Source organism: Phragmites australis, chromosome 8 (assembly GCF_958298935.1).
Source record: "Phragmites australis chromosome 8, lpPhrAust1.1, whole genome shotgun sequence".
Taxonomy (NCBI): domain Eukaryota; kingdom Viridiplantae; phylum Streptophyta; class Magnoliopsida; order Poales; family Poaceae; genus Phragmites; species Phragmites australis.
In genome coordinates this window covers 28,944,489-28,964,895 of record NC_084928.1, presented here as the reverse complement: position 1 = coordinate 28,964,895, position 20,407 = coordinate 28,944,489, and the positions used below count along the sequence as shown (strand labels likewise).

The 20,407-nt window shown below is 45.6% G+C and overlaps 2 protein-coding genes across 2 annotated transcripts; one reads left to right on the top strand and one right to left on the bottom strand.

Annotated features, from left to right (window-relative positions):
- The first annotated feature begins 8,441 nt into the window (after positions 1 to 8,441).
- Positions 8,442 to 11,393, top strand: LOC133926935 (protein RMD5 homolog). Its single transcript, XM_062373114.1, has 2 exons — positions 8,442 to 8,607; positions 10,010 to 11,393. The coding sequence occupies exon 2, from the start codon at positions 10,050 to 10,052 to the stop codon at positions 11,208 to 11,210; it is 1,161 nt and encodes a 386-aa protein (XP_062229098.1). The 5' UTR covers positions 8,442 to 8,607; positions 10,010 to 10,049; the 3' UTR covers positions 11,211 to 11,393.
- A 5,143-nt stretch (positions 11,394 to 16,536) lies between these two features.
- LOC133927714 (receptor kinase-like protein Xa21) lies at positions 16,537 to 20,055 on the bottom strand. Its single transcript, XM_062374135.1, has 2 exons — positions 17,007 to 20,055; positions 16,537 to 16,904 (listed from the first exon to the last, which is right to left on the bottom strand). The coding sequence occupies exons 1-2, from the start codon at positions 20,038 to 20,040 to the stop codon at positions 16,537 to 16,539; spliced, it is 3,402 nt and encodes a 1,133-aa protein (XP_062230119.1). The 5' UTR covers positions 20,041 to 20,055.
- Positions 20,056 to 20,407: the final 352 nt, after the last annotated feature.

The window sequence follows — 20,407 nt, the reverse complement described above, 5'->3', positions numbered from 1 at the left end:
TGTGTAGCTTTATGGTGTATAAATTGTTCTTCTATGGGAGTGGGTGGGTGGTGGGGGCATCTCACAACAGGAAAGAAAATAAAATGCAGTTCCCACCTCCTCTTTTTTCTCTCCCTATTTGCTATCGTCATTACACCTCGAACCTTGATCATCCTGATAGAAAACCTGCTACTCCTTGTCATGGTGACCTCGACATCAGCATTCCCTATATACTCAACTTGACACTACAACCTCCACTTGCTGCTCTCCGCAATGCTCCACTCGCCGCGCTCCACAATGCCTCCACCTCCACTCATCGTCCCTCGTGCTGCCTCTGCTTCCAATCGCCTATGTTGCTGCGTTTTGCTCCCAGCGACACCACCTCCCTCCATAGTCTTCACCTCCACTTTGAATTTTGTAATCGCTTTGGTGCGAACCAAGGAATCTTTGGCTAACCGAACCGAATGAATCCCTGGCTTCGGTTCAACTGCTCCAATTGTTGCATTTCTTCTCGAAAGCCACCAATGGTTACATTTGAACTCAAGCCCTCTCCCTGCTCTTCCAAGTTGGGTTCAACGGCAGCTGGTAGCGCGCGTTTACTGCTGAGTTTTTTTTATAATTTTTTGATTAAAAATTTAAATAAATAGATTCCTCAATAAAATATTTGTAAAACTAGACATCCTAAGAGGGCGGGTGGGCTAACCGCCCTCTGAGAGAGCGGCAAGGGGCCTAACCGCCCTCTCAGAGGGCGGGTAGGAGCAACCACCTACTGAGAGGGCGGCTAGATTCCAACCGCCCTCTCAGGGGGCGGGTAGATCATTTTTTTAATGTTGCAAAATATGTTGCAAAATGTTGCTTAATATTTGAAATTGATATGTTGCAAAATTTAGAATTAAAATGGTTAAAAAGTGGCTAATACGGTATAATGGGGAAGCGATATTTGGAGTAGTTTACGTATTGTTAGGAGGATACAAAATCAATATTTGTGAACAAATTATATATGTGAAGCTCTCGCAGCATATTATGCGGCAATGAGGTTACAAACGGTGACAAACATAAGATTATACGTATGGTGAAAAACATTATATGAGACTATAACCACGAAGACACGACGACAAAAAAAAGTGACATGTACGGTTCGCACAAAGACCTACTTAATAGTGTGCCGCTCCTAATCATAACACGCCTTAGGGAGTAGAAACATGTTGGGTTACATTAGATACTCTCTACTGATTGCACCTAGGATATTTGCCCTTTCGCAGGGCATCAGGACCTGCCGCCTTAGCACGACGGGTCCTCTCCCACTTCCTTACCCTCTCAGCTTTGCGAGCCTAAGCCGCAGTATGGTCTTACGTTGCCTTCCTAATGCGCTCTTCTTCCTATCGCTTCAGGCGTAGTTCCTCTTATTGTTGCTCATACTCCCGGCGTGCGTAAGCTTCCCTTCTTCACCGCATGGTCATGTCGACCCACCGCTTCTGGTCTTCATTTTGCTCAATGTCAAGCCATTCAATAAAGTCACAGATAGGTGGAGGAGACTAGACAAATAGAACAAGATGAGAGATTGGTAAAACATTGTTGAGATCGGGAAATATGTGGCTGATCTTTGTTGCTATACCGGTGGATACTCATACGGTCGATGTTGAGGCTTGTTGTATTGGTAGTTGACACACATGAAGAAGCGTAGCTGTCGGTGGGTGAACACCGCAAGCGAGGATCCTGAGGGACCCCCTTTGAGATTCGACCAGAGGGCTGATTTTGGATCTAACTCGTACGTGGATTTAATGCGAATATGTGAGATGTAGGCGGGATGGATGATCGTCTGCTAGTGGGAGTAAATGCTCAAGGGATTTTAGACAGGTTCGAGCCGCACGGAGCATAATACCCTACTCCTGTGTGTATGCTATTAATGCTCTTGGAATATCTCTCTCTGGATCTCTTATATTACAAGGTTTTTTTGTCTAAGTCTAGAGCTTCGGTCTTGCTTCGAGCTTGGTGAACCTCTGCTCAGCTTGTGTGCTAGAACTTCTGAGACTTGTTCGTCGGGCTTCAGGCTTCTTGCTCTCTATTCTCGCCTGTCCTTCTCCGAAGTGCACCCCCCCTTTTATCCTGTTGGGGGAGGCTTGACGTGCACAGAAAGGAGGGCACAAGTTCACATGAGCCATAAATGGAAAGCAACCATCATGGGGCTGGAGTTTGATGTTACAGGGGTTGAAAATGCGCCTTCGGCCGGTCCTGTCGCTCATTACGCTAACTGTAGCAGGTGCAGGGGGGCCCATCGGGCAGCCATCGAACAACCCCGCATGCCCGTTTGGTCAGAGCAGGTCTGACACAGCAGGGGCAGGCGATATGCCTCGAGCCCAGCAACGATATCTCCAAGCCGTTTCCCTTATAGGCCCCGCATGGTGACGTACGATGGGACCCGTCGTATTAAATGTCTCCACGCCTTCCTGCCAGGCGGTGGCAGAGACTGACGTACTTAGTACGACAGGCGTGGGGGGTGGTTGGAAGTGACAGGCCACGCTCCCTCTTAAATGCAGCATCGGGCCTCTCAATAATTGACACCTCACCATTGAGCCCTTATGGGGTCCACCAGCAAGGGGCTTCTCAGGTCCTCGGGGAACTCTGGGTGCTTGAGGACTACTGTTCATAGCTCCGAGCGTCCTCTCCCGGATATGTCTCTTCTCTGTCCTCGGGGAACTCCGGGTACTCGGGGGACCACTGTTCATGGCCCCGAGCACCCCTCCGGGAACTGTGTCTTCTCGGATCCTCGGGGAACTATAGGTACTCGGGGACCACTGTTTATGGCCCCGAGCACTTCTCTCGGAACTAGGTCTTCTCGGGCCTCGGGGAGATAGTCCCCGAGGGAAGGTACCACGTGGCATTCTGCTGTCCTAGCCTCGGGACTCGGGGACCCCTGGTGTCCTAGCCTCGGGACTCGGGGACCCCTCGTGAAGAAAAGAGTGGGCGGAAGGGCTTAGCGGGGGGCAGGAGCATTGGATTCCCTCTTGAAGAATGGAAAAGTTGTGACATTGATGCTGGATAGAGATTCCATGTGTTAAGGTACATGTGCTGTCATTTAAATTTTGGTAAGAGCTGTCCCGTATTGTCACTTCTTGTCTATAGCCCGCGGAAGAACAAATGTGTTATCATTTCATGGTTAAAGTTGAGTGGTGCGGTCAATTCGTGTCTGCAGATTATGCCAGGACAAAGGTGATGTCATTTAATGGTTAAAGTTCAGTCGTGTGGTCACTTCATGACTAAAGTTAGACTCCCGACAGAGTTTTCGAGTGGTCACTTCGTATATAAGTAGCTTTGTAAGAAATACTTTTCTAGGTCTGTCGTGAACGGTTCATAGATATCCGAGGACGGTAGAAAGTAGCGTGTGGTCATGTTGAATTAAGAAATGCAACGAGTGTGCGGTCACATTGGAATAAGAAATGCAGTTACGACATGGTAAGTAGACCATAGAGATTAGACGCGTCCGTATATGTAAGAATATATCGTGAATTGAATATGCATATGTAAGTTACAAAAACAAATGTACAATCCTACTGTTGTCTCCCCGTTGACGTTGGCCATTCCCACCATCATGGTCCCGGTGCCGCTGCTGCTGGTTGGCCCTCATGTGGCCCTTAGAGTAGGTCAGGGCGTCGGGTGCACCAACCTGCCTGGTAGGCCTAGTAGGGATCACCGGTGTCGAGGCCTTTTCTTGGGTGTGCTGTGTCCGAAGTGGAGCACTGGGTAGCTGGGACTGTTGGAAGACATCGTAGTCTGGTGTGCCCCCGAAGAAGTCCCTCACGAGGTCGAATGGGGGGTCTGGCCCAGGCTCATCCTCCTGGCTTGGGTATGAAGACTACGAAGGTTCCACTGGCGTCCATGTGTACTGGCTGGAGGGGTCTACGAATAGATGAATGTATTAGATACGAAAAATGTGGAAATGAAAGTATTTGTATAAAATACACTATTGTACCTGTGTGGTATGCAGGTGCAGCAGCAGATGGCCAGATGTGCGTGCCGTAGTAGGGGTCGAACGCTGGTGGTGGGATCGACCGAGGTGTAGCTGAAGATGGCCCGGCCTCATCACCGAAGTAACCTGTGGACAATATTAGATATACTATTGAATATATTGAATACGGCAATGTAGTGTCGCCCAGTACCTGAGTGGCCTACGAGTGATGAGGGTGTCGGCATTGGGCTCGGTCTAGGTGGTAGCGTCGAGACATGTGTAGGCGCACCTAATATTTGTTTCAAATTAATGCACCAGTAACAAACAAATATCTTTAAACGCCATGCGTATGAAATATCCGTACCTATTGGGTTCGGACCTGTAGGTCGTGGTACAGGGGTTGTGTGGGTGCCGACCCCGGTGAACGGCGATGCACATCAGACCTCCTGGACGACTCTGCATGGACCTGGGAGGCGCTCTTGCGACATCTACGATGGACTAACAAGAGGTAAGCTTCAGGGCTCGCGCGGTCTTATCGAAAACCCGCTTAACGAACCCCGCTACATCCGCCGCACTGAGGTGCACCTCTTGCCTGAGGCGGTCCATGGTTCCAGCTGCGTTCCTATGGATATCATAAATGATATCGGCATGTGGAAACAAGCAAGGAATGAGAATTTCAGTTTATAGTCGTTCTTATGCGAGTACATGAAACTGAAATGAGATGTAAACTACACATACCACTAATGCAACGTCCTCATCCTAATAGCCCGGGTAGGCCTCCGTAGTCAACGTGACATGGGGCTGGACATTCTTTGGGGTGAAGGTGAACCGTGTACGTGTACGTGGCACGTACCACCGTAGGTACTCCTCGAAGCTCCGCTCATCGAATGGACGTGCCTCCTCCACGACATCCTGAAGGGCTTGGGCCCATGCTGAGACGTACGGGGCCAAGTGATCTGCCTAGAGGTTGCCACCCGACTGTCCCTTTCGTGTATACCGGCAAGTGAACTATGTTAAATAGACTGACAATGAGATGAATGTTATGAATTATTTACTTGATTATAGTTACCTGTGGACGTGCCCTGGAACCGTGCAAATGTTGACGAGGGGGAAAGCTTGGTAGCGCTCGAACTGCCGCATGACGCGGTGCGGTGAGTACTTCTCGACGAAGATGTCGAAGACGAGTGGTGTCTTCGTAAGCCAGTACTCCGCGTCGCGGGTATACAACGGAGACATGCCTAAACCCGAACGGCCTTGGATGGCCAAGTAGTTGTACGGGGTCCATACCACATTGTCTGGACGAAGTCGGTCGAACTATGATCGAAAAAGCTCATACGCGCTATGGGCCTGCTCATGCGCCCAGTGTGGCTGTGTGAGAAACATAGTCAGAATTCAGAACAAAAATATGTGAGAAACATAGTTTGAATCCATAAAAAAACATGTGACAATTAAAGCATTCAAAAATTACGTACGTACCCGACGTCGACACCATAGTGAAGCCATGGTGGGCCCATCCTTTTCGAGCTCGTCATACCATTCCTCAGGGTACGGGGAGCGATCCACAACTGACTGGCCTATGGCGAACCGCTCGTAAGACCACAGCTGCAATAGTAGTGGGCACCTAGCAAAAGTGGCTAGTGGCTCCTTCTTCGTGCTCGCATCGCACAACGCCCGTTATGTCGCAGCAAGGACAGCAGATGCCCAACTGAACTGTGGTACCTCATCGCCTACCGCATCCGCTATCAACCTCGCGTAAGGAACAAGGGTCCTCAATATCAGGTGGCCTTGGCTGCTGGTGAATATAACCTAGCTAAACAGCCAAATCAGCTAGGCCTCCAAATGCCTCGACACCGAGTACACGTCGGCCTCCGGGTGCATGTACGCAGGCTACAAGTATGACAAGTGATAATAAGAAAAATATTTGGATGCTCGAAAAGTAAATGAGAAGTTCAATTGGAAGGTACCTGGAACTGTAGGATCCACTTCTTCGTGGGCCCTCATGGATCGGACAAGAACTCAAGCACGTAGGGGGTGCATCGTCTGTCCACTAAACCAGATCGAAGCGCTGATGCATGATGTTTATCCAGTCAGCATCCATATTGATGACTCCAATGGCAGCTCCCGCGCAAGGTAAGCCTAACAGGTAGGCTACGTCCTGCAACGTCAGAGTTATCTCGCCGCAGGAGAGATGGAAAGTATGTGTCTCAGGCCTTCATTGGTCAACCAAGGCTGCTATCAGCGAGCGATCAAAATTGAATCGTCTCGTCGTTGCCTCGGGGTTCTCCGTCACTCGAGCCTCCACCAAACAACAAAGCGGTAGGAGTCCCGATGCTGCCAACCTGCACCATTGTGAATATAAATAAACTGGGGGATGCAATATATAAATGAAACGGCACATGCGTATGTAAACGCTACATCAGTTAAGGGGTAATGCTTGATGTCATAGTAACTTCCCGGGTTTCTTCCATATATTGTGGCTAATTGACGAGGTAGATTGTGATATGAATCTTCATATGTCCCGAACCTCATCTCAATAGCCTTCTGTTTCGCCCTCCATGCCTTCGCATAGTTTATTGTATACTGGAATCTTTGCTCAATAGCACGGATTATTGATCGTGGCTCATACTTCAGGTAGTCCATAATCTCCCCATACATAGCATTGGCAATAAAAGCAGATAACGGGTTCCGGTGGGCGAACTCTATTTCCTTAATGTGACAATTATGCTCCCTGACTATTGAACACTGCCAATAGTCTACCCATTTCCCCCTGAATGCGTGCACCCACTAAGGACATTTAGGCACCAAACACTTCACATCGTACCCCCTTTTACTCGACTTAACAACCTTGAACTGCCTCCGAAGAGACTGCGACCAGAATTTAACTGCATCAATAACAGACTCCTCTGTAGGGTACATAGCACCCTAAGACACCTCATTCTCATGATACTCCCACGATATCCGATCAACCTCACTAACCACCAGCTATGAAAATTCCTGATTCCTCTACTCTGCAGGAACAGAAGCATTCCCTCCTCGTCAGATGAATCCTCATCGGTAACGGCTTCCTCCAGCTCTGGATCCTCCAACTCCATCTCTTCAATTATGCTAGGGATGTGCTCTCCCTCATCGGTTACACCCATTGCCTGGCTCCGATATTTACCGGGTCTGATTCATCTACCACTGTCTGACTTGTTCCCGCTACTGCTTCCGCAGAGTTTATCTCTGTTGAATCCTTTTGGTACGCCTCAGCTAACAAAATCAGAGGGAGCTCACGTTCACATGATATATCTACATACTACTTTCAAGTAGATGTCGCATCGATCGGGACGAGCTCGCCAAAGTAGTCCTGACTAGCGCGGCTGAGAACAGCTCTCAGCTTAAGATCATATTGCTGCGGATTCAGTTGAAAATACCGTATTAGCCACTTGCACACACCCATAATGGTCCTCTCATTGGCTTTACTAAGACCCTTGACGACATGACAAAACCCAGAGAGATAAGGACCATAACTAATTTGACTTTCACCATAATATATCTGAAAATATAATTTATCTGCCATCCCTGAAAATATCCGCAAATATATCCAATGTTAAGACCGATAAACTATATTTCTAATTATCGAAACTAAAAAAATTACTGACACCGATTATTGCCTAACAATAGGTTCTTCAATAATGCCCCAAAGCAAACTGACATACAATTATTACTCTGTACAATCTAGATATTCAAAACTATCATACTAAAAATACTACTATATATTTAATGGCTATCCTACCATGTCGTAATTAATATTGATAATATACTACTAAATATAGCATTTTCTGAACCCTAAACCCTAGGTCATACAGTGTTAAACCCTAGGTTATACAGTACTACTTTATTTACTAACAACAATATGAGTATAAAAAAAATTACCAGAAAATACTCTTCAAATCCGCTGATTGAAAACAGTAGGGCTTCGCCGTGCTGTCTTCCTCTCCTCTCCTCTCATCTCTTTTTCTCTACTTTTCTCTTTTTTTTTTGAAATAAAATGAGGATTTTTTTCTCAATTTCACGGTTTATATAGAGAAGGGAGGAGCAGAGGGGGCGCGAGGCTAGCTCCTAACCGCCTCCTGAGAGGGCGGCAAGGGGCCTACCGCCATCTCAGAGGGGGTAAGGGTGACGGGCGTGCGGGTTGCCCCTACCCACCCTCTGAGAGGACGGTTAGTCCCCTTACCGCCCTCTTAGGAGGCGGTAAGGAGTCGTTACTGTTCTTTGAGAGAGCTGCAGTCCTGACGCCTAGTTTTGTAAATGTTTTCTCAAAGAATCTATTTATTTAAATTTTTAATAAAAAAATAAAAAAAAGCTCTTCGCTGCTAACTAGTCCGTACACCGAAGCTTTAGCCCAGTTTAAATTCGAGGCCGGGCTCGAGCTTTGGAATACGAAGCCCGGCTATAGGCCCAAAGCAGGAGGATCGCATGGGGCGCACGCGTCACGCTTCCGTTCCCAACCTCCTCCTCTTTGTCGCTGAACCCAAATCCATCTCTCTCTCTCTCTCTCTCTCTCTCTCTCTCTCTGGCTCGCCGCTGCGCCTGCTCACCCATCGTGTACCGGACGCTGAAGAGAAGCGGAGCGACACGACTCCTCCGCCGACGCCGCCCAGCCCAGTCCTGATCGGAGATCCGCGCTGTTGCTGCGATTGGTAAGCCCCCGACTTGCTTCCTTCTGCTCTTTCCTCCCAATCCGATTCGCGAGTAGGCTGAATCTCGACGCGAGTTGTTTCGATCCGGACGCTGGACGCGCGGATGCCTAGGTAGGGTAGGGGGAGACCGTCGGCTGGCAGATTGCCTGGTTTACTGCCGGTAGCTGTGCGCGCGCTCTAGGGTTCGCTCCGTGCGCACCAGGCGGAGCAGGAAAGCCGCTTGTTCTTGCGGCGAGACCTGTGGCCGCGCCGCCTAGCGTCGAGTGGGTTTTGAGTTGACGCCTTGTGGAGCGCAAATCTGCAGCAACCTTAGTGGAGTCCATGATGATTGGGTGTTTGGCTTGTGGCATTGCCTCGTTCTTGCGCTTGGGGTGCAAGCTCGCTAGCGGTTACTCTTGCGCTTGGGTTGGATGAAGCGATGCATTGCGCTTGAGTCCATGATGTACATTTAGGAAAACATATGGATCTCAACAGGTGCACAAAGCTACTGTAGTTATATTTACCGTTTACCTTTTTATGGTTCCTCTGGAACACACCAAAGGTTTATGTAAGTAAACTGTCCATCGACCTGCACCCATGACATTTGCCATCTCATGGAACACTGAATGTTATCGTTCTTCCACTGATGGCTTTGACATCAGTTTTCCCCCCTGTTTTGCTTGCTCTAAGTTGAGCTTAAAGTATTTGCAGTTATGCTAAAAATGAAATTCGCGCCAAAATTACTAGGATTTTCAGTTGCAACCAGTAACGGTTCTGTTTTGGAAGGTTTTGCATGGAATGATCAGCATATTGTTCAGCGAATCTATAGTTCTGTGCTACTATGTACTGCTATATGAGTCCTTGTACAGCTAGGCATGGATTTGCCTGGAATCTATTTCCATTATACCCTGTTTATTTGGCAATCGTAGATATCAGTTGGTATACATTGCTCAGTTTTCTGTCTAGTAACTCTGAGAACTGCCCAGGGCAGGTGGTAAAGGCTCCTGTTGAGAGCGTGCCCACCCGGGCTTGAACCCTGGTGCTCACAATATCGGGTGGAGACACTTAAAAAAAATATCTGTCTAGTAACTCTTAAATCTTCTTCGTGGAGACATATTAGTCCTGCATTAATGTGACGGGCAAACTTATCCGCTGTTTACTCGCAGACCATGTATCTATATGCTTATATCCTATCTGCTGATATGTATAGAAAGAATTGTCTGTAATTCTCAATGTATATTTAATCTTTTTGAAGTGTTGTCTGTAATTCTCAATGGTTGAATCTGTGCTTTGATTGTTTCATCTCAAGACATGGTGATCTATTAGCAGTTTAACATTGTGTGATGCATCTTTCAAATGTTTTTCTTGCTGGTGATCTTCTCAAATGGATTAATTGGTCTTGTGATATTTTTGGCCCATACAGGCTAGTCTGAAAACTGTGCTGCTTAGTTGGATGTGCTAAAATGGAGATTGATGGCGTAAGAGAGGCATTTGATCGAGTTGTTGGGAAATGTGTGTTATCTTCTGTTAAAGCTCAGGAAGCTGTTGATCAGATAGTGAATGAAGTTGAGCAGGCAATCACTAAGATGCAGATGATGAACACAGATTCTATGGGAACCGTTGACCCCTCTTCCATCCTTGCAGAACTGAAAGCTAAGCTGAATGCAATAGCGCCACTAAACCAACTTGAAGGTTGCCAGAAGGAATTAAATGTTGCCCTGAGCAAATATCTCAAGTTCCTTGAGAAGTCTTTCAATCCAGATATATCGAAGGCATACAGAAATGTGGATTTTGAGGTCCAAACAATAAACAACATCATAGCGAACCATTTCTACCGCCAAGGCCTCTTTGATCTTGGTGACTTGTTTATCCGTGATTGCGGGGAATCAGATGGAGCTTTCTTGAAGTTACCATTTCAGGAGATGTATGCAATACTTGAAGCGATGAAAGTGAGAAACCTTGAACCTGCCCTCAGTTGGGCTGCCAATAACCATGACCAACTGTTGCATAATGGTTCTATGCTTGAGTTCAAGCTTCATCGGTTTCAGTTTATTGAGATAATAAATAAAGGAATTAGAGATGAGTGTTTTGTGTATGCAAGGACTCACTTGGTCCCCTTTGCATCTGTGCACAAGGAAGAATTCCAGAAGCTAATGGCTTGCCTTCTCTGGGTTGGCCGGCTCGATCAATCCCCATATGCTGACTTAATGTCATCAGGGCATTGGGAGAAGCTAGCTGAGGAGCTCACCCATCAATTCTGCAGCCTTTTGGGGCAGTCTAGTGAGAGCCCACTGAGCATTGCAGTATCAGCTGGTTTTCAAGGACTACCAACCTTACTGAAGCTGACGACAGTCATGGCCGCAAAGAAGCAGGAATGGCAAGCGATGAAGCAGCTCCCAGTTCCCATAGACATCGGGCCGGAGTTCCAGTACCACTCTGTCTTTGTATGCCCAGTGCTCAGGGAACAGTCTAGCGACGAGAACCCTCCAATGTGGATGCCTTGCGGGCACGTCGTCTCGAAGCAGTCAATCATGAAGCTGTCGAAGAGCAGCTCCAGGCCTTTCAAGTGCCCGTACTGCCCCTCGGAGGCTGTTGCGTCCCATTGCAAGCAGCTATATTTCTAAATGTTGATCTTTTCTGGCTGCTCAGACCTCTTTACACATGCTTTTCCTCACGTTACCTGTTGCACCAATCCAATGACTTGTCTGCACTCTGTAATATAACCGTGTATCTTCAGTGTAACATGTGTTGCCTGAATGGATGTTAATCTGTACAGTTGCAAATTCCAATATGTTGTTTAAAATCCATCTGGAGGTTCAAGGAATTTCGATGTGTTACTGGACACATTGGCAGTCTGGGAGTATCTCATGTGTTACAATCATGCAGGTTATTTGACATCGCGAGTTACTGTAAAATTGAACCGTGTAGCTTTCCAGGCACCATATCTAAGTAGTGGTGTAGCTTGGCTGCCAGTCAGCCTGGGGTGATTTTGTAACTCGGGAGGTAAACTGAATGTTGATTAGCGGCAAAATTCGGATCCCCATGAGGAAACAAAACTGAATTTTAGGGTCTTTTGGTAGGATTTTGGGTTTTTCACATAAACGTTTTGGCTCCAATTTCATTCTGTAAATGTTTATCTGTTGAATCACAATTATTTTGTGCAATTATTTAGCTAGTTAGGTTTAGTTGGATGGATTCTCATTCTTAAGAGAGAATGGCGGAGATAAATCAGCTTTCTCCTTTTTCTCTCCTGTAGTATAAAAAATAGAAACTTTTCTCCTATTTCGGTTTCGAATTATATGCTAAAAGCACCGTCTGGTAGAGATGACTGATTTTGGTCAAAAATCCAAAACGTTTCTCACGTGCAAACAAGGCTTAGTTATAAGCGAAATTCAGACTGTTGCTCTTCCCTTAGATGTCCAGGATCAAACGCTCGCACGCCTTAGGCCCCTCGATCAGGGAAGAACCATCCGATCTTGATCGGATGGACTTAACGAGTCTGCAGCCATGGCACGAACTCGCGGTGACCTGTTCGCGTCGCCGTTGCTGCTCGCTTCTTTCCTCCCGACCGCGCCTTCCTCCGAATTCCAACGGCGCGGCGAGCAGCGGCGGCGATGTTGTCTTCTGATGCCCCTGCGTCGCAGGCTCGCTGGGGGCGCACGCAGAGACCCGGTCGCGGCACCGTCCAAGAAGCGCCGCCCGCAACGCGGGGGCTAGGGTTCTGCGACCGCCAGGTACGCCAACGCACGCTTAGCATTTTGATTGGTGACGTTGGGGGCTTTCGTACGTGCGGATAGGGTGAAATTTCGTATGCAAGCTTTTCTCCATGTTTCTGTTGCACCAATCAAAATGCGATCAATCGATGCATGAAGTATTTATTCCCTTCATTTGACGGTTGTACTGGAAAAGAATGGAGAAGATTATCACTAAATTATTCTGGAAATTCTTTTTGCGTTGTTGCCAGGATGGTTGTATCTTCACCACAGTTCAGTCTTTTTATCTAATCAGTATGCTGTTGAATCACAACTTCAGAACTACTATATGATTATCGCAGCTTGCAAACCCTTGTTCTGCTTATAGGAATTGAAATTTTGTATGATTGGGCATTATAGCAAATGCATGCTTTATGTCATAACCAAACTAGCACTTCCTGTCAGTATCATGCTCTTCGCAGTGGCTTGGTCTTGGGTGGAAAATTTAGGAAATATCAAGTTTCAAAGTGCTGAAATTTCTATTTTGCACAAAAATGGTTAGACCAAACTTGCCCTGTTTCCAGGGTGGTTCTATGGGTTGTTTCGGTTAGACCAAGGTTAGAGGTCGGTTAGACCTACTCTGTCCAGTGAGGTCGTCTCGGTTTGAGTTTCCTTTGCATACATTTTTCTTTTGATGAGACAAATTCTTCCGTTTGTGCATTTGAGGCTTTTGTTTTGCTCTTCTTGTATTCCAAGAGATTGTCTCAATGCATCTTAGCATTTGCTTGAGAAGTGCAAGAGTTCAGGTACGAAGGAAGAAAAGTTTTTGAGGGCGCCTATTCACCTCACAACCCCTCTAGTCGCCGCTGTTGGTCCTATAGAAGGCAAAGTTTTCCCCCTAAACAGAAAAAAGAAAACAAAGTTGTAATTGCAATCTCTGGTGAGGAGGCTAACATGAATGCGGCTGACAATAGTCCCAATATTTTGTTTCATCAGGAAGATAAATGAGTGGTAAGGCACATCTAAACATATTTCAGTTATCCTTGGATTTTTGGGCACAAGAATTCAGGGAATAGCCAGTAATACACATGGGCTAAAGCCCGAGCTGGGGCTCGGTTGGCTATGACGGGGAGAGCAAGGAGCTCAAGCCCATGAGCCACCCACGCTCAATTCCCAAGGGGGGCGGCGTGGGATGCACCCATTTACGCCTCCAATGAAGGCACCGGGGATGGGTCTAATTGAGGTTGGCCTGGAGTGAGCCCTAGTTTAAAGCTGACTCAAAATTATACCTGATGGCTGATGGTCTGGCCTGATATTTTTGTCCAGTCCACTGCCTGAAGTTAATTATATTCTGAAAATTTCTACAATAGGACGTAGAATACAAGGTGCTTATCAGCTGACTCAAGTTGTCAGTTTTGAAAACACTAAAACAGCCATTATGCTTCTGCAGTGAACTTGGATTCCTTGTAATATAAACATAGGGTGAAACTTATTAGAATGTAAAGAAAATAGTACTGACCTATTTATACACAATGCCCCCCTTTCATCATCTACTGTTTATGTTTGAGAATGAACTTTTGATCGCGTAGACTTTGGAAGAAATGTTTGCTGCACTCAGTCGGTCTTTCGGTGACTCCATGGAGCACAATAGCCCTACCTTGATTAGCGGGACAATGCAACTCTGCATGGTCAGGATTGTTTGATTATCATTTGCCATGTTTTCTTGCATTATAATGGGGTCATTTCTTTCTGGGAATGCTGAGTTCACAAAGTTAGAGTTAGGTTGTTATATGACATGTCTAAATCTCTGGAGAGTGAAGAAATGTGTAGGAGCTCAGTTGGTATGCTCCCGCTACAGCGAGTTGTGAGAAAGGTTTAATTCTCGCAAATTCTGATATTCACCTAAGCTCCTAGGTATAGTCCCATTCAGGTGATTCTGTTGTAAATAAAGCTCACTCAGCTGCACAATATTGCCAAACGAATCTGGAATCAGCCAGACAGCTTGTCCTAGATTGCCAATGACTGACCCAATCGCCCAAATACTCAAATAGTGTCTGAATGCAAGCGGGATCCCCGAGACATGTATCCATACATTATGGAGATGAAAAGCGGGCATCGGCTCAGTAGGTTTCCATTCTCCAATGGAAAGAGAGACACAATGGAGTCGGAATTTGACATCAATCATCTTGCAAAGCTCTTCCGTTGATGGTAAAAGTCGCAAGAAAGCTACCATCACCTTGCGAAACCGCCTCCTAGTTCCAATCAGATCAGATGAGGCGTTTTAGCTCAAACTATACCACATCCACCTGCAGACTTCCCCTCGTGATGGTCACGATTTTTGTTGGAGGATTATCAGTTGCATCTCCCTTGAAATTAGACAATGAGATCTGAAGAAAACCCAGTTAGTGGCACCAAAGCCAAAAAGTGTCGCGTTAGGTTTAGGAAGCTTAAGCATAGGACACTTGGTGGTGAGATGATATTCAACATAACTATTTACGTTGATTCCGTATCTACTTCGTATTGTACTCTTTATACGTGGGTACCTTTTCAAAACATTTGTTAATTGCGTCTGGACTCCTTTTTCCAATTTAGGGCTCCTTTGAAACTTAGGAATTTCATAAGAATGATATAGAAATTTCACAAGAACCAATTGAATTCCATAGGAAAAAACATAGGTTTCGAAAAAAAATCTCTCAATCCAAAAGATGCCTTAATTGACTCGCGTGTCCAGGCATAGGGAGATTGCGTATGACGTACATGTATGGAGATCATTGCAATTGGATGGTATCCGTCTGCATCAAGGGTACATGTGTCGATCATTGCTTTCCAATCCTATCTGTAGATGTATATTAGCTTAAGAGGTTGGATGCGATTGGATGTTTTCGATTTCTCTTTTTTCTTAACGTGTCTCGTTTCACAAGTACCTTAGAGCTCTTAGAGAAGCCTCTAATTAGTAAATATAGGATATGATAGGGGTAAGGCCTCAGATGTATTAGTGGTAGAAGTTTTCACATATATGCTCATCTATGTAAAATATGTCTCTACTCTTTCTTATATATAAGATGTGGTGTTCCTAAGTTGTACATATAGTCATCAATAAAGTAAAGCGATATCAAACTGCAATTTGTATTTTCTATGTGCTGTTTATTTAAATTCTTATTTAATTAGTATGTGGCAACTTAATTATTACAATTTTTCATTCTAAAATGACCTTTTACCCATTTTGACATGCATTCCTAACGCCTTAAGCACGCGCGCACTGGACTCCGGAGCACCTCGAGCACGGCACAACCATCTGATTTTGATCGGATGTGTTGCAGAGCTTGAAGTCAAACACAACAACCCGCTGCTGGTCCAGTCGCTGTTGCTCCACGGTAGTAGAGGTGGGACCTGTGAGAGTTCTCTCTTCTCCATTCTAGCCGAATTCAAATCATCTAACTTCACCTTAGCCAGAAGAAATAGTAATTTGTAGGCAATTAGGATTCTAAGAAGTCACGGTGACTTCAATTAAGAAGTAAAGTTATGGTGACTTCAATTCATTGTGAGGTGTTCCATTTCACATGAATAAGTAAGATTTGATGCCGTAGTGTTGTGACCAGTAAAACTAATACAATAACGGACTACAATTACTCTAGCTCCTCATAAATTACTGTTCCCTCTGCCTTCACAAGATCCGGATTACCTTTCTCCGTTCCAAGTTCCAACGGCGCTGCGAGCAGCGGCACCGGCGGCGGCGTTGGTTCGAGCAGGCGCAGCACGAAACGTCGCGACCCATGGAGTCCTAAGGTAGCGGGGGCGTCGGCTCACGGTGGCGCGCGCAGGCAACTGCGACGTGGTCTGAGCTGCGCGTACCCGGGAGGAAGCGGTGCGGGAGCCAGGGTTCTGCGACTCCCAGGTAGGCTTATGCACAGCTGACTGTTTGTTTGGTGCAAATGTGCTGTTACTTCGTGCGGATTGGGGCGAAATTTCATGTTGGAGTCATCCCTGGCTCCACACGAGTTCCAGGTTGGCTCCCAATTCTGACCCCAAATCGGTTTCTAGAATCCTCAATCTAATACTGATATGTAATTGCTTGCTTGAGTTGAGATTGTACAAATTCGCAACACAATAAATAAACAAAACTGACATGAACTGCTTAATGGCAAGCAATAGGCAAACTTTCTGCAGATGAAGGCAGTTTTGACTAGCCATACAGAATGCAGAAGGGTAATACATAATAAAAGAGCCGCACGCAGGAATCACTAGAACTAGGTACAATCTAGCCAATCTGTTTTGACGGATCCTCTATGTTTGAGAACATATTTTTGATTGTATGAATATCGGTAGAAACTTGTCCCATTTCCGGTCGCTCTTTGGGTGACGCCGTGGAGCAAGACAGTCCTATTTTAACCAAGGGAATGATGCAATTCTGCAACAGTCTGGTCGCACTGGCATTATCTTGCAGCATGGCGGGATCAACAACCTCTTTGATATTATTTGGAAATGCTCTATCAACAAACTCATGCAGACTTGTACCGCCATTGAATTCGTCATCGGTGGGACGATGCCCTGTTATCATTTCTAAGAGGAGCACTCCAAAACTATAAACATCGCCCTTGGTTGATCTCTCTTCACTTATGCCATACTCTGCATGTACATTCCAGATGTAATTAAAATAGATAAGTGGTCATTTTGTACAAACTGTAAAGAACACGCAGAACAAAGAACTTACAAATAAGCTTATCTCACCTGGCGGGATGTATCCGATGGATCCTTTTAGGCAAGCTAAACTTGTTGAGCGGTCTTGATGTGTCCTTGATATGGCAAATGAAAACCTTGCTAGGCCAAAGTCGGTGATATATACAGTCATGTCAAGATCCAAAAGAATATTGCTTGGCTTCAGGTCGCAATGTATTAACGGAGATGCACATTGGTTATGAAGATAATCCAAAGCAGATGCAACATCTAGTACTATATTGATTCTTTGACTTAAAGTCAGAACCTTTCTTTGACTATTTTCATGGGCCTTTGGATGTAGCCACAAATCTAGGTTCCCATTCTTCATGTATGGGAATACTATGGCCTTGAAGTCTGCCCCAGTCGGATCCACTGAAGAGCATAGAGTAATGATTTTTACAAGATTTCGATGCCGGACATTTCTGAGGGCTTCACATTCTGCAAAGAAGCTCCTATGTGCTCCATATGTGTTGAGGTTAAAAATCTTGATGGCCACTTGATCTTCCTGAGGCTGAAGAATACCCTTATAAACCATTCCAAATGATCCTGAGCCAAGTAAGTTAGCAGAAGAGAACATATCTGTTGCCCTTACAATGTCCTTATATGTTATTTTCTTCATGTGCTCATTGAGTTGTTGCAAATGTGGCTTTTCTTGCATTCTCTTCCTCCAAATAAATGTTGCAAGACAGAATAAAGTCATTATAGCAATAGCAACAACTGGTATTACTACCTTCGCGACTAGAACAGAAGACTTGTGTTTCATTTTTCTGTCATTCATTGCTGAACAAAGAGGCATGTCTCCTGTTTGAACTCTTGTACACAAACGGCTGTTTCCTTCGATTGACACTGCGCTAGCATTGCCAAAAATACCGCTGGTTGGAACTGCTCCATCAAAATTGTTGAAGGATAAATTGAGATATTGCAGATAATTCAAGGATGTGAGAAACTCTGGGATTTGTCTGGACAAATTGTTCCGAGACATGTCCAACTCCTTGATGCTTACCAATTTTGCCAAAGATTGTGGAATGCTTCCTGCAAAGAAGTTGTTTTGCATCTCAAGATACTCCAGAAGCACACACTGGCCGAGAGCGGATGGGATGTTGCCGGACAACATGTTGTTTGAGATGCTAAGTTTATTCAGATTAATGAGATTGCCAATTTCCTCCGGTATTCCTCCAGACAAGTAATTGTGTGACAAGTCAAACTCTTGAGAAAGAGAAGAAATTTTGAAGATTGTTCTCGGTATACTCCCGTTTAGTGAGTTGTGAGCAAGATTGAGTATTTTTAGTTGAGTACAACGTCCTATACTTGCAGGTATCCTGCCACTCAAGTTGTTCGCATCCAATTTCAGATCAGTCAGCTGAACAAGATTGCCAATACCATCAGGGATTGCACCTGAGAGTCTGTTTTGTGCAATGTTTAGAACTACCAATTTTTCCAGATTTCCAATTGTTGGTGGTATACTACCAGTGAAACGATTGTAATCCATATACAACGTTTTGAGGTTCTTGAGATTTCCCATCTCTTGTGGTATTGGCCCAGAAATTTTGTTTTCCCTTAGCCACAGTACCTCGAGACTACTGGAAAGATTGCCGATAGAACTTGGCAATTCCCCTTGGAGATTGTTCCCAACCAAATACAGTCTAGTCAATCTGGAGCAATTTGATAGTGAAGAGACAAAGCCCCAGTCTCCTGCGTCTAGCATGTTGTTTGACACTTCGAGTACCTCCAATTTTGGCAGTGATCCAAAGAATGGCATTAACCCTGTTAGCCTGTTTCTTCCTAGGTAAAGCCTCTCCAAGTGGTAAGCATTGAGAAGAGAAGCTGGAATTGGGCCATCAAACTTGTTTGATGCGAGGATTAATATCTTAATGTTTGGGAGTGTGTAGCCGATGTTGGAAGGCAATCTTCCAATAAGTGAGTTGTTTCCCAGCGCAAGAGCTGTTAAGGAGGACAAGTTGAAGATAGATGGAGGGACTGGCCCGGACAAGTTGTTTAAATTCAAGTTCAGTAAACCTAATGTTGGCAAATGACCTAAGCTCTCAGGGATGCTCCCAACTAACTTGTTCCGTGTAAGACGAAGATCAAGTAGGTAGGAAAGGTTCCCTAATGAGGCAGGTATTGTTCCTGAGAGAGAGTTACCTCCCAAATGGAGATGTTTTATAGGGGGAGAGATGGCGAAAACGGGTGGTATAGAACCAACAAAGTTGTTATCTTGGAGGCAAATGGCAATTAGTGATGAGGTGTTAAAGAGAGCCTTTGGGAGTTCTCCACTAAGACTATTGCTCATCAGCCTAAGTACTTGGAGAGATGAACTGTTTGCCAAAGACTCTGGGATCCCCTCTGTGAGAGCATTTCTACCAAGATCAACATATGCGAGAGAAAGGCTGCTGCCCAAAGATGGCGGTATGTTTCCACTAAGCCTGTTCCTAGCAAGAACTAGTATTCGCAGCTCTGAAAGACTTCCAAAAGCAGAGGGGATGCTCCCTTGGAGCTTGTTGTTGCTAAGGTTAATCTCCTGAAGATGAATGCATTGACTAAGGCTCGGTGGTATATCACCGTTGAGGGAATTGTTCCACAGACCCAGGATTTGAAGTTGGGAACATGAAGAGAGTTCAGAAGGTATGTTACCTTCTAAAGAGTTCATGCTGAGGTTCAGATTGCTGAGTTGGCTGAGGAGTCCAAGCTCTGACGGTATGCTACCATGGAAGTTATTGTTTGACAGTTGCAGCCTTGTAAGAAAGGTAAGGTTGGCAATGCAAGGTGATATGGTACCTGTGATGCCTTCTGATGCGAGGTCCAGCGCAATAACACGGCGAGGAGACCTTGCGCTGCAAGTGACCCCATGCCAGCTGCAGAACTCCAAGGATGTATTGCTCCATGATGCGAAAACATCAGCTGGACCAGATAGCTGCGACTTGAAGCAGAGGAGAGCTTGTCGATCATTTTCTCTCTCATCACAGATGACTAATGGTAGGCAGCAAAAGAAGGTAAGGAGATAAACAAGCCAAACAAGACATAGAGACAAGACGAGCAAAGAGGCCATTGCTGTTAATTACAGTTACGGAGATGGAGGTCCTTTTGCATGAGGTTGCTATGACTTTAAGGCTATATATGGCACACGGAACTGTAGTCCAAGGCACGGCGGGAACAAGGAAGATGCATGAACGCATGCTTACACGGGATTGTAGTCCAAGGTACGGTGGGAATGCATGAACGCATGCTTTCTGAATTCAACTTCATTGCCGTCATTGGAGCAATTTGCTGCCGCTGGTTTTACTTGGGTGTAGTTGTTGAGCCTACTTTTGCAATATAGAAGAGAAAGTTGTCAGGAAGGCGCCTTGAAATTGAGTTGCTTGGAAGGACATGGGGATGGTATCTAAGGTGCCATCTTGTTTTTTTAAAAAGAGTTC

Coding starts and splice junctions, on each gene's coding strand:
- LOC133926935 (XM_062373114.1), top strand. CDS start 10,050: ATGGAGATTGATGGCGTAAGAGAGGCATTTGATCGAGTTGTTGGGAAA.
- LOC133927714 (XM_062374135.1), bottom strand. CDS start 20,040: ATGGCCTCTTTGCTCGTCTTGTCTCTATGTCTTGTTTGGCTTGTTTAT. Junction 16,905..17,006: donor CATCGGATACATCCCGCCAG/GTGAGATAAGCT, acceptor ATGTACATGCAG/AGTATGGCATAAGTGAAGAG.